Source organism: Salmo salar, chromosome 02 (assembly GCF_965601325.2).
Source record: "Salmo salar chromosome 02, fSalSal1, whole genome shotgun sequence".
NCBI classification, from domain to species: domain Eukaryota; kingdom Metazoa; phylum Chordata; class Actinopteri; order Salmoniformes; family Salmonidae; genus Salmo; species Salmo salar.
Genome location: NC_138292.1, coordinates 83,446,548 through 83,460,683, shown reverse-complemented (window position 1 = coordinate 83,460,683; position 14,136 = coordinate 83,446,548). Strand labels below are relative to the sequence as shown.

The 14,136-nt window shown below is 45.5% G+C and overlaps 1 protein-coding gene across 1 annotated transcript in view; it reads left to right on the top strand.

Annotated features, from left to right (window-relative positions):
* LOC106594732 (protein sidekick-1) overlaps positions 1 to 14,136 on the top strand; it is a 414,915-nt gene that overhangs the window by 301,763 nt on the left and 99,016 nt on the right. Inside the window, exons 16-19 of the mRNA XM_082969524.1 lie at positions 8,449 to 8,589; positions 10,142 to 10,323; positions 12,508 to 12,623; positions 13,369 to 13,564. Coding sequence (XP_082825650.1) covers positions 8,449 to 8,589; positions 10,142 to 10,323; positions 12,508 to 12,623; positions 13,369 to 13,564 — 635 coding nt within the window. The remainder of the gene's footprint in view (positions 1 to 8,448; positions 8,590 to 10,141; positions 10,324 to 12,507; positions 12,624 to 13,368; positions 13,565 to 14,136) is intronic.

Sequence of the window (14,136 nt, the reverse complement as noted above, 5' to 3'; positions counted from 1 at the left end):
TTAACCAGACAGTTTGAGTCCAGAAATAACTGACAGAAATACAATAATATGTGTTTCTCATTTTCTACACACACGTTGTAATCTGTTCAGCAGACAGAGAGAGAGAGAGAGAGAGGGAGGTAGAGAGAGAGAGAGGTAGAGAGAGAGAGAGGTAGAGAGAGAGAGAGAGAGGTAGAGAGAGAGAGAGAGAGGTAGAGAGAGAGAGAGAGGTAGAGAGAGGTAGAGAGAGGTAGAGAGAGAGAGAGGTAGAGAGAGAGGTAGAGAGAGAGAGAGGTAGAGAGAGAGAGAGAGAGCAAGAAGAGAGACAGCGGTAGAGGTAGAGAGAGAGAAGAGACGTAGAGAGAGAGAGAAGAGACGTAGAGAGAGAGAGAAGAGACGTAGAGAGAGAGAGAAGAGACGTAGAGAGAGAGAGAAGAGACGTAGAGAGAGAGAGAGAAGAGACGTAGAGAGAGAAGAGACGTAGAGAGAGAGAGAAGAGACGTAGAGAGAGAGAGAAGAGACGTAGTAGAGAGAGAGAGAAGAGACGTAGAGAGAGAAGAGACGTAGAGAGAGAAGAGACGTAGAGAGAGAGAAGAGACGTAGAGAGAGAGAAGAGACGTAGAGAGAGAGAGAGAGAGAAGAGAGGTAGAGAGAGGTAGAGAGAGGTAGAGAGAGGTAGAGAGAGAGAGAGAGAAGAGAGGTAGAGAGAGGTAGAGAGAGGTAGAGAGAGGTAGAGAGAGGTAGAGAGAGGTAGAGAGAGGTAGAGAGAGGTAGAGAGAGGTAGAGAGAGGTAGAGAGAGGTAGAGAGAGGTAGAGAGAGAGAGAGAGAGAGAGAGAGAGAGAGAGAGAGAGAGAAAAAGTGTTATAAACTAGTAGGTAATATTGATGAATCAAAGCCCTTATTAAAGTAGGAACACCTCCAGTAGACTAGATGATGTCACTACAGTCCACTGTTAGACTAGATGATGTCACTACAGTCCTCTGTTAGACTAGATGATGTCACTACAGTCCACTGTTAGACTAGATGATGTCACTACAGTCCACTGTTAGACTAGATGATGTCACTACAGTCCACTGTTAGACTAGATGATGTCACTACAGTCCACTGTTAGACTAGATGATGTCACTACAGTCCACTGTTAGACTAGATGATGTCACTACAGTCCACCGTTAAGACTAGATGATGTCACTACAGTCCACTGTTAGACTAGATGATGTCACACTACAGTCCACTGTTAGACTAGATGATGTCACTACAGTCCACTGTTAGACTAGATGATGTCACTACAGTCCACTGTTAGACTAGATGATGTCACTACAGTCCACTGTTAGACTACATGATGTCACACTACAGTCCACTGTTAGACTGGATGATGTCACACTACAGTTCATTTTTAGACTGGATGATGTCACAATACAGTCTGCTGTTAGACTAGATGATGTCACACTACAGTCCACTGTTAGACTGGATGATGTCACACTACAATCCACTGTTAGACTAGATGATGTCACACTACAGTCTGCTGTTAGACTAGATGATGTCACTATAGTCCACTGTCAGACTGGATGATGTCACACTACAGTCTGCTGTTAGACTTCATCACACCAAGAAAACATTACATTTCTTATTTCTCTCTCTCTCTGTCTCTCTGGGTGATCAGGGAGTCGTTACGGCAACGGTCTCCATGGAGGCATGGGGTCAATAGAGTCAAGGTGTCCAAGGAGAGTCCCTGTCTGATCAAAGGACCCCAGATTTCCTCCAAACTGAGAAACCTCATTGAAGTAGCCAATTACCACACACACACACACACACACAGACACACCACTAACATGGTAAAAGAGAAACCATTTACAGGGAAGGAATCTGCATAAATGGCAGATAAATCAGGACACAGGGCTGAGGAGTGGAACTCTCAAACCTTTTCATTTTGGTTTAAAAGAAACTACTTTTAAAATGACTTAAAATTACTTTCAATCTCTGTCCTTCTCTCTCTGCCTCCTTCCCTCGCCCCCTCCCTCTCCCTCTCCCCCTCCTTCCGTCCCTCTCCCTCGCTTTCTCCCTCTCCCCCTCTCTCTCCCTCTCTCTCTCCCTTTCCTTCTCCCTCCCCCCCTCCCCCTCCCTCTCCCATCAATCTTTAGCAGAGTGCTACATGCTATGCACGCACACAAACTGTAGACATTCTTTCTGTGTCTAATGTTGTTGAACGCTCGTTTCCCTGGTGTGGGTTGCCATCGGTAACGAGGTAGCATCTGGCTTCAGCTGCAACGCTTCCACCCTCCACAGACCAAGGTCACACACACACACACACACACACACACACACACACACACACACACACACACACACACACACACACACAAATACACACAAACACAGTGTTTTCATATGACTGAGACTGTGAGAGAGCGACAGAGATATCTAGTATTTAAAAAATGTAAAGTCAGAAGCTCTGGGTGAACTACTACCGCCAGTGGTCAGGTGCCCATCCACTATACACCATCCACCTCCACTATACACCATCCACCTCCACTATACACCATCCACCTCCACTATACACCATCCACCTCCACTATACACCATCCACCTCCACTATACACCATCCACCTCCACTATACACCATCCACCTCCAGTATACTCCATCCACCTCCACTATACTCCATCCACCTCCACTATACACCATCCACCTCCAGTATACCCCATCCACCTCCACTATACCCCATCCACCTCCACTGTACCCCATCCACCTCCACTATACACCATCCACCTCCACTATACACCATCCACCTCCACTATACACCATCCACCTCCACTATACACCATCCACCTCCACTATACCCCATCCACCTCCACTATACCCCATCCACCTCCACTATACCCCATCCACCTCCACTATACACCATCCACCTCCATTATACACCATCCACCTCCAGTATACACCATCCACCTCCAGTATACCCCATCCACCTCCACTATACACCATCCACCTCCAGTATACACCTTCCACCTCCAGTATACCCCATCCACCTCCAGTATACCCCATCCACCTCCAGTATACACCATCCACCTCCAGTATACACCATCCACCTCCAGTATACCCCATCCACCTCCACTATACCCCATCCACCTCCAGTATACACCATCCACCTCCAGTATACCCCATCCACCTCCACTATACCCCATCCACCTCCACTATACCCCATCCACCTCCACTATACCCCATCCACCTCCACTATACACCTTCCACCTCCACTATACACCTTCCACCTCCACTATACCCCATCCACCTCCAGTATACACCATCCACCTCCAGTATACACCATCCACCTCAAGTATACACCATCCACCTCCAGTATACCCCATCCACCTCCAGTATACCCCATCCACCTCCAGTATACCCCATCCACCTCCAGTATACCCCATCCACCTCCAGTATACCCCATCCACCTCCACTATACCCCATCCACCTCCACTATACACCATCCACCTCCACTATACACCATCCACCTCCACTATACCCATCCACCTCCACTATACCCATCCACCTCCACTATACACCATCCACCTCCACTATACACCATCCACCTCCACCATACCCCATCCACCTCCACTATACCCCATCCACCTCCACTATACCCCATCCACCTCCACTATACCCCATCCACCTCCACTATACACCATCCACCTCCACTATACACCATCCACCTCCACTATACACCATCCACCTCCATTATACACCATCCACCTCCAGTATACACCATCCACCTCCAGTATACCCCATCCACCTCCAGTATACACCATCCACCTCCAGTATACCCCATCCACCTCCACTATACTCCATCCACCTCCAGTATACACCTTCCGCCTCCACTATACCCCATCCGCCTCCACTATACACCATCCGCCTCCACTATACACCATCCGCCTCCACTATACCCCATCCGCCTCCACTATACCCCATCCGCCTCCACTATACCCCATCCGCCTCCACTATACCCCATCCACCTCCATTATACACCCTCCACCTCCACTATACCCCATCCACCTCCACTATACACCATCCACCTCCACTATACACCATCCACCTCCAGTATACACCATCTACCACCAGTATACACCATCTACCACCAGTATACACCTCCATTATACACCATCCCCCATCCACCTCATTATACACCATCCACCTCCATTATACACCATCCACCTCCATTATCCACCATCCACCTCCATTATACACCATCCACCTCCATTATACACCATCCACCATCCACCTCCATTATACACCATCCACCTCCATTATACACCATCCACCTCCACTATACACCATCCACCTCCACTATACACCATCCACCTCCACTATACACCATCCACCTCCACTATACACCATCCACCATCAGTGTCTGCGGTGCCACTGCCACTGAATGTCCTGACAAGTCACTAGAATGTCCTGATAAGTCAGCAGAATGTCCTGACAAGTCAGCAGAATGTCCTGAAAAAGTCAGCAGAATGTCCTGACAAGTCAGCAGAATGTCCTGAAAAAGTCAGCAGAATGTCCTGACAAGTCACTAGAATGTCCTGACAAGTCACTAGAATGTCCTGACAAGTCCCTAGAATGTCCTGACAAGTCAGCATAATGTCCTGACAAGCCACTATAATGTCCTGACAAGTTAGCATAATGTCCTGACAAGTCACTAGAATGTACTGACAAGTCCCTAGAATGTCCTGACAAGTCAGCATAATGTCCTGACAAGTCAGCATAATGTCCTGACAAGCCACTATAATGTCCTGACAAGTTAGCATAATGTCCTGACAAGCCACTATAATGTCCTGACAAGTCAGCATAATGTCCTGACAAGTCACTAGAATGTCCTGACAAGTCACTAGAATGTCTTGACAAGTCAGCATAATGTCCTGACAAGTCACTAGAATGTCCTGACAAGTCACTAGAATGTCCTGACAAGTCACTAGAATGTCCTGACAAGTCACTAGAATGTCCTGACAAGTCAGCATAATGTCCTGACAAGTCAGCATAATGTCCTGACAAGTCAGCATAATGTACTGACAAGTCACTAGAATGTCCTGACAAGTCAGCATAATGTCCTGACAAGTCACTAGAATGTCCTGACAAGTCAGCATAATGTCCTGACAAGTCACTAGAATATCCTGACAAGTCAGCATAATGTCCTGACAAGCCACTATAATGTCCTGACAAGTCAGCATAATATCCTGACAAGTCACTAGAATGTCCTGACAAGTCACTAGAATGTCCTGACAAGTCACTAGAATGTCCTGACAAGTCAGCAGAATGTCCTGACAAGTCACCAGAATGTCTTGACAAGTCACCAGAATGTCTTGACAAGTCACCAGAATGTCTTGACAAGTCACCAGAATGTCTTGACAAGTCACTAGAATGTACTGACAAGTCACTGGAATGTACTGACAAGTCACTAGAATGTCCTGACAAGTCAACAGAATGTCCTGACAAGTCACTAGAATGTACTGACAAGTCACTAGAATGTCCTGACAAGTCAGCATAATGTCTTTACAAGTCACTAGAATGTCCTGACAAGTCAGCATAATGTACTGACAAGCCACTATAATGTCCTGACAAGTCAGCATAATGTCCTAACAAGTCACCAGAATGTCCTGACAAGTAGGCATAATGTCCTGACAAGCCACTATAATGTCCTGACAAGTCAGCATAACGTCCTGACAGGAAAATAATGACATTTTAAAAGTCAGGACTTTTACCATGTCCTGAATTTGTTAAAATGCTATTTTAGGTTTAAGGGTTAAGGTTAGGTTTAGGTTGAGGGTTAGGGGTTAGGTAAAAATAAATGTAAAAAAGCTGAGTGTGTGTATAATGTAATGTAGTAGAAGTATAGCCTCAGCTGTAAAGCTACTGGTCTGTATCACATAGCAACACATCACCAACCTGCCTCACACATCCAGTCTAACAAACACCTTTCTCCCTCTCTTACACACACACACACACACACACACACACACACACACACACACACACACACACACACACACACACACACACACACACACACACACTCTCTCTCTCTCTTACACACACACCCACACACACCTACACTTACTCATACAAACTCACACACACACACACACACACACACACACACACACACACACACACACACACACACACGTGCACACACACACACACACATGTGCACACACACATCTGCACACACACACGTGCACACGCACACACACACACAGATTAACATGCTATGGTTAATGTCTAAAAAGCTTATGGAGAATCGCTCAGCTGCTTAAAGAGGGGGATGGTGGGAGAGAGAGAGAAAAGAGAGAGCCCAAGACAGAGAGAGGGAGAGATAGATTTAGGGAGAGAGGGAGAGATAGATTTAGGGAGAGAGGGAGAGATAGATTTAGAGAGGGATGGAGAGAGAGGGAGAGGGGGAGGGAGAGAGAGAGGGGAGAGAGGGAGAGATAGATTTAGGGAGAGGGATGGTGAGAGAGGGAGAGAAAGAGAGACAGAGAGAGAGAAAGACACACAGAGAGACAGAGACAGTGAGACTCTTACTGAATGTAAAATAAATCTGTAAATGTAATCCAGGGAGGGAAAAGGGCCATCAGAGAAATTAGACAGTCCTAAAGCTGAAACGGGGTGTTTGCCATATGGCTGTGAGAGACGCTTAATACAGTGGAATGGACCGGCACAACACTGTGGTTAGGGTGAGAGATGCTTAACACAGTGGAATGGACCGGCACAACACTGTGGTTAGGGTGAGAGATGCTTAACACAGTGAAATGGACCGGCAGAACACTGTGGTTAGGGTGAGAGACGCTTAACACAGTGGAATGGACCGGCAGAACACTGTGGTTAGGGTGAGAAACGCTTAACACTGTGGAATGGACCGGCTGAACACTGTGGTTAGGGTGAGAGACGCTTAACACAGTGGAATGGACCGGCTGAACACTGTGGTTAGGGTGAGAGACGCTTAACACAGTGGAATGGACCGGCTGAACACTGTGGTTAGGGTGAGAGACGCTTAACACAGTGGAATGGACCGGCTGAACACTGTGGTTAGGGTGAGAGACGCTTAACACAGTGGAATGGACCTGCTGAACACTGTGGTTAGGGTGAGAGACGCTTAACACAGTGGAATGGACCGGCTCAACAGTGTGGTTAGGGTGAGAGACGCTTAACACAGTGGAATGGACCGGCTCAACAGTGTGGTTAGGGCGAGAGACGCCTAACACAGTGGAATGGAGCGGCTCAACAGTGTGGTTAGGGCGAGAGATGCTTAACACAGTGGAATGGACCGGCTCAACAGGGTGGTTAGGGCGAGAGATGCTTAACACAGTGGAATGGACCGGCTCAAAACTGTGTGTTTGTGTGTTAACGGCCCAGCCAAAGTTACTTGAAAAACAACGTGGGGCGGAGGAGCCTAAATTACTGATTAGAGATGGAGAGAAGAGGTTGGAGAGAGAGGGATGAGAGAGGATGGATAGAGAGAGAGAGGGGTGGATAGAGAGATGATGGATGGAGAGAGAGGGGTGGATGGAGAAAGAGATGGAGAGCTGCTGTCATCCTAACAAATACTGATTTATCTATTAAAGACACACTGCACTGAGAGTCCTCTACCAATACCCAACTCAGAGGCCTTGTAGTTAGAGAGTCCTCTACCAATACCCAACTCAGAGGCCTTGTGGTTAGAGAGTCCTCTACCAATACCCAACTCAGAGGCCTTGTGGTTAGAGAGTCCTCTACCAATACCCAACTCAGAGGCCTTGTGGTTAGAGAGTCCTCTACCAATACCCAACTCAGAGGCCTTGTGGTTAGAGAGTCCTCTACCAATACCCAACTCAGAGGCCTTGTAGTTAGAGTCCTCTACCAATACCCAACTCAGAGGCCTTGTAGTTAGAGTCCTCTACCAATACCCAACTCAGAGGCCTTGTAGTTAGAGTCCTCTACCAATACCCAACTCAGAGGCCTTGTAGTTAGAGAGTCCTCTACCAATACCCAACTCAGAGGCCTTGTGGTTAGAGAGTCCTCTACCAATACCCAACTCAGAGGCCTTGTAGTTAGAGTCCTCTACCAATACCCAACTCAGAGGCCTTGTAGTTAGAGAGTCCTCTACCAATACCCAACTCAGAGGCCTTGTGGTTAGAGAGTCCTCTACCAATACCCAACTCAGAGGCCTTGTGGTTATAGTGTGCAAAGCTGTCATCAAGGCAAAGGGTTGCTACTTTGAAGAATATAAAATGTTTTTTTTATTTTAACACATTTGTGGTTACTACATGATTCCATGAGTGTTATTTCATAGTTTTGATGTCTTTACTATTATTCTACAATGTAGAAAATATTGAAAATAAAGAAAAACCTTTGAATGAGTAGGTGTGTCCAAACTTTTGACTGGTATGTGTGTGCCATGGAATCGGTACATCTAAAATCTGTTGTGTTTGTGTCCTCCCAGATTGATGCTGAGAGAGGAGGCTCCCAGTGCTCCTCCTAAGAACATGGTAGCGTCGGGTCGGACCAACCAGTCTATCATGGTCCAGTGGCAGCCTCCCCCAGAACCACAGCTCAATGGAGTGCTCCGAGGATACGTACTCAGGTAGGAGGGGTACGAGTGTTGGAGCTAGATGCAGTAGATAGTAAATACTACAGTATTATCCCCCCAAAAAACAATGGAGTAAAAACTACTGTAATGTCGGCAAAAACACGAAACTTATTTTTTACTACAGTATTTAATTTGCATATGCCTTTCCCATTCCCCTTCCACATATCCAAATGTGTGCCACCCATAAGTGAGAAACCTACAGGTTATAGTAAAGACCCCAGTCCTCCCTACAGACAGGTTATAGTAAAGACCCCAGTCCTCCCTACAGACAGGTTATAGTAAAGACCCCAGTCCTCCCTACAGACAGGTTATAGTAAAGACCCCAGTCCTCCCTACAGACAGGTTATAGTAAAGACCCCAGTCCTCCCTACAGACAGGTTATAGTAAAGACCCCAGTCCTCCCTACAGACAGGTTATAGTAAAGACCCCAGTCCTCCCTACAGACAGGTTATAGTAAAGACCCCAGTCCTCCCTACAGACAGGTTATAGTAAAGACCCCAGTCCTCCCTACAGACAGGTTATAGTAAAGACCCCAGTCCTCCCTACAGACAGGTTATAGTAAAGACCCCAGTCCTCCCTACAGACAGGTTATAGTAAAGACCCCAGTCCTCCCTACAGACAGGTTATAGTAAAGACCCCAGTCCTCCCTACAGACAGGTTATAGTAAAGACCCCAGTCCTCCCTACAGACAGGCTATGTGGAAAATGTGTCCTTTAAGTTTTTCTCCAGTAGGTTTCCTCAAGTAAAAAGCCTCCAATTCTATGTCAAAGATAATGCAACAAAAACACTACATTAGTTACTATAGTATATGTTACAGTTTTCTTTTATTACAGTAAGTATACCATAGATACCTATAAATACTACAGTATTCTACAATCTGCAAAAACACTACATTAGTTACTATAATACCCCCTGTTTATAGCCCCATTATTGTTAAGCCATTATCTTGTGTTACTTTTTGATTATTTTTCATTTTAATTTTCTTAATTCTACTTCTTGAACTGCATTGTTGGTTAAGGGCTTTTTGTAAGCATTTCACGGTAAGGTTGTTGTCGGCACATGTGACAAATACAGTTTGGTTTCATTTGATTTATAGTATATGCTACAGTTTTTTTTTACTACTGTAATTATACTGTAGATGTATCCTACAGTACACTATAGTAAATAGTGTCGAGTTTCTTTAGAGAGAGAGAGAGAGAGAGAGAGAGAGAGAGAGAGAGAGAGAGAGAGAGAGAGAGAGAGAGAGAGAGAGAGAGGAGAGAGAGAGAGAGAGAGAGAGAGAGAGAGAGAGAGAGAGAGAGAGAGAGAGAGAGAGAGAGAGAGAGAGAGAGAGAGAGAGAGAGAGGACCATGTCCTCTATGCCATTGGTATTGTCCATTGTATGGCTATTTTGACCCTTAATTATTGTTGTTACTGATTGTCCCGTTGACAATTTAGATTATTATTATTAAATGAATCACTTAATTTCCAAAGTACGTTTTGGCAATATGTACATTGTTACGTCACGCCAATAAACCGTGGGTGTGTGTGTGGTGTGTGTGTGTAGGTATCGTCTGGCAGGTCTACCAGGAGAGTACCAAGAGAAGAATATCTCTAGTCCAGAGACTAACTACTGTCTACTATCAGACCTCATTATCTGGACTCAGTATCAGATACAACTGGCTGCTTACACTGCTGCAGGCCTCGGGGAATATAGTACTGTTGTTACTGAGTACACACTACAGGGAGGTAGGTACTATACACTATATACACTATACACTGCTGCAGGCCTGGGGGAATATAGTACTGCTGTTACTGAGTACACACTACAGGGAGGTAGGTACTATACACTATATACACTATACACTGCTGCAGGCCTCGGGGAATATAGTACTGTTGTTACTGAGTACACACTACAGGGAGGTAGGTACTATACACTATATACACTATACACTGCTGCAGGCCTTGGGGAATATAGTACTGCTGTTACTGAGTACACACTACAGGGAGGTTGGTACTATACACTATATACACTATACATTGCTGCAGGCCTGGGGGAATATAGTACTGTTGTTACTGAGTACACACTACAGGGAGGTAGGTACTATACACTATATACACTATACACTGCTGCAGGCCTGGGGGAATATAGTACTGCTGTTACTGAGTATACACTGCTGCAGGCCTGGGGGAATATAGTACTGCTGTTACTGAGTACACACTACAGGGAGTTTTAATTTGACCCTGATTCTCACAGCGGGAAAGTAATCTTGCAGCAACAGGAAGTTTGAGTTATTATGTGGATTTTCATTCATGGACATTTTTGTAGGAGTTGATACAATCAAGTCAGACATTTTATAGTGGAAATGAGAACCTTTAGAAGCCTGGGCTTCAGGAACATTCTCTGAGACAACAGAGTGGTCAGATTCTGATAATACATCCCCTGTACACACACACACACACCGACTATACATACACACACTGACACGGGTTACACCCACTGAACTTTGTCTGGGCTCTGATTGGTTAAAATGACCATGACTGCATTCCTTAACCCTGCCTTGCCCATAACACTGCCATTAGAGAGAGAGAGAGAGAGAGAGAGAGAGAGAGAGAGAGAGAGAGAGAGAGAGAGAGGAGAGAGAGGTCAGTCTGAGTGAGTGAAAGGGCAGTAGATCAATAAATCTAGTTCTAACTGGTATTGTTCCCTCTCCATTAAAACATTACCAAAGACAGTTATACACACTCAGTGTGACTCTAGATGAGGTGGTGTATAGAGACTGGGGAGAGAAGCTTGTTCATTAAATTAATGTGGTTTGATGAGAGGGGCCGCAGTAAACCGGACACACACACACACACACACACACACACACACACACACACAGATCTCTTCATGACTGTGAGCTTGACAACCCCACTTCAGTGGTGTAGAGCAAGATTTCCCTTCCTGGTGCCTCCTGAGGATAGGATGTAGTGTCCACTGTGCTGCTGTGCTGGAGTAGAGTAGTGCTGCTGAGGCCCCAGAGGACACAGCATGGCAGGGGAGAGAGAACATCTTAACATCCATTAAACCTCTCCTTTTCCTCTTAATATATCTATCAGACTTTCATTGCACTAGGTTAATAGAGGGAGTTTACACTATGATAATAGAGGGAGTTTACACTAGGTTAATAGAGGGAGTTTACACTAGGTTAATAGAGGGAGATTACACTAGGTTAATAGAGGGAGTTTACAGTATGTTAATAGAGGGAGTTTACACTAGGTTAATAGAGGGAGTTTACAGTATGTTAATAGAGGGAGTTTACACTATGTTAATAGAGGGAGTTTACACTAGAGGGAGTTTACACTAGAGAGAGTTTACACTATATTATTAGAGGGAGTTTACGCTATATTAATAGAGGGAGTTTACACTAGAGGGAGTTTACACTAGAGGGATTTTACACTAGAGGGAGTTTACACTATATTATTAGAGGGAGTGTACGCTATATTATTAGAGGAAGTTTACACGATATTATTAGAGGGAGTTTACACTAGAGGGAGTTTACATGATATTATTAGAGGGAGTTTATGCCATATTATTAGAGGGAGTTTACACTAGAGGGAGTTTACACTATATTATTAGAGGGAGTTTACGCTATATTATTAGAGGGAGTTTACACTAGAGGGAGTTTCCACCAGAGGGAGTTTACACTATATTAATAGAGGGAGTTTACACCAGAGGGAGTTTACGCTATATTATTAGAGGGAGTTTACACTAGAGGGAGTTTACACTAGAGGGAGTTCACATCATTTTCTTAGAAGTGTAATTTATTTTCAAATGAGGGATGGAAGTGAACAAGTGCACACTTCAGGAGAAATTATAGGTTGTTGGGATGCAACCGCAGTGTGTGTGTCCGACGTGTCCTCTTCCTGTCTCTCTCTGTGTCTCTCTAGTCCCCACAGCGCCCCCTCAGGCTGTAGAGGTAACAGCAGTCAGCTCCTCCACGATCAGATTCACCTGGAACCCTCCGCCTCAGCAGTTCATCAACGGGATCAACCAGGGATACAAGGTAGAAACAGTCAATCAACCAGAGATACAAGGTAGAAACAGTCAATCAACCAGAGATACAAGGTAGAAACAGTCAATCAACCAGAGATACAAGGTAGAAACAGTCAATCAACCAGAGATACAAGGTAGAAACAGTCAATCAACCAGAGATACAAGGTAGAAAACAGTCAATCAACCAGAGATACAAGGTAGAAACAGTCAATCAACCAGAGATACAAGGTAGGAAACAGTCAATCAACCAGAGATACAAGGTAGAAACAGTCAATCAACCAGAGATACAAGGTAGAAAACAGTCAATCAACCAGAGACAGGGTTAGGGTTAAGGTTAGCTCAGGGTTAGGGTTAGGGTTAGCTGAGGGTAACAATTAGGGTTATCCCAGTTTTAGGGTTAGCCCAGGGTTAGGGTTAGCCGAGGGTAAGGATTAGGGTTATCCCAGTTTTAGGGTTAGCCCAGGGTTAGGGTTATCCCAGGGTAAGAGTTAGGGTTAGCCTAGGGTAAGGGTTATCCCAGTTTTAGGTTTAGGTTTAGTTTAGGTTAGGTTAGGGTTAGCCCACATTGTTCAGGATGTGTATGTTCATGTTTTTCTGAAACATCTCCCCACTCTCTCTCTCCTCCCCCTCTCTTTCTCCCCCTCTCTTTCTCCCCTCTCTCTCCTCTCTCCCCTCTTTCTCCCTTCTCTCTTTCCTTTCTCTTCTCTATTCTCTCTCTCCCCTCACCCCTCTATCTTGTCCTCTCTCTCATTCAGTTGCTAGTCTGGCCGGAGCACTCCCCCGAAGCTGTAACCATAGTGACCATCACCCCCGACTACCCCGGTTCCCGCCTCACCGGATTGGTATTTGGACTCATGAAGTACACCTGGTATTTAGGCTCCGCCCTCTGCTTCACCACGCCTGGCGATGGACCCAAGAGCCCTCCCATACTGCTACAGACACACGAAGACAGTACGCACACACACACACACACTTCTCTCTCCCTCTCTCCCTCTCTCCCCCCTTCTCTCTCCCTCTCTCCCCCCTTCTCTCTCCCTCTTCTCTCTCCCTCTATCGCCCTTCTCTCCGCCCTTCTCTCTCCCTCTCTGGGATTGGGGTATTGTACAATAGATATTGATTGGGTGTAGGGTGTGTATCAGGGTTAACGGTGGGTATAATTCATGTACAATAGATATTGATTGGGTGTAGGGTGTGTATCAGGGTTAACGGTGGGTATAATTCATGTACAATAGATATTGATTGGGTGTAGGGTGTGTATCAGGGTTAACGGTGGGTATAATTCATGTACAATAGATATTGATTGGGTGTAGGGTGTGTATCAGGGTTAACGGTGGGTATAATTCATGTACAATAGATATTGATTGGGTGTAGGGTGTGTATCAGGGTTAACGGAGGGTATAATTCATGTACAATAGATATTGATTGGGTGTAGGGTGTGTATCAGAGTTAACGGTGGGTATAATTCATGTACAATAGATATTGATTGGGTGTAGGGTGTGTATCAGGGTTAACGGTGGGTATAA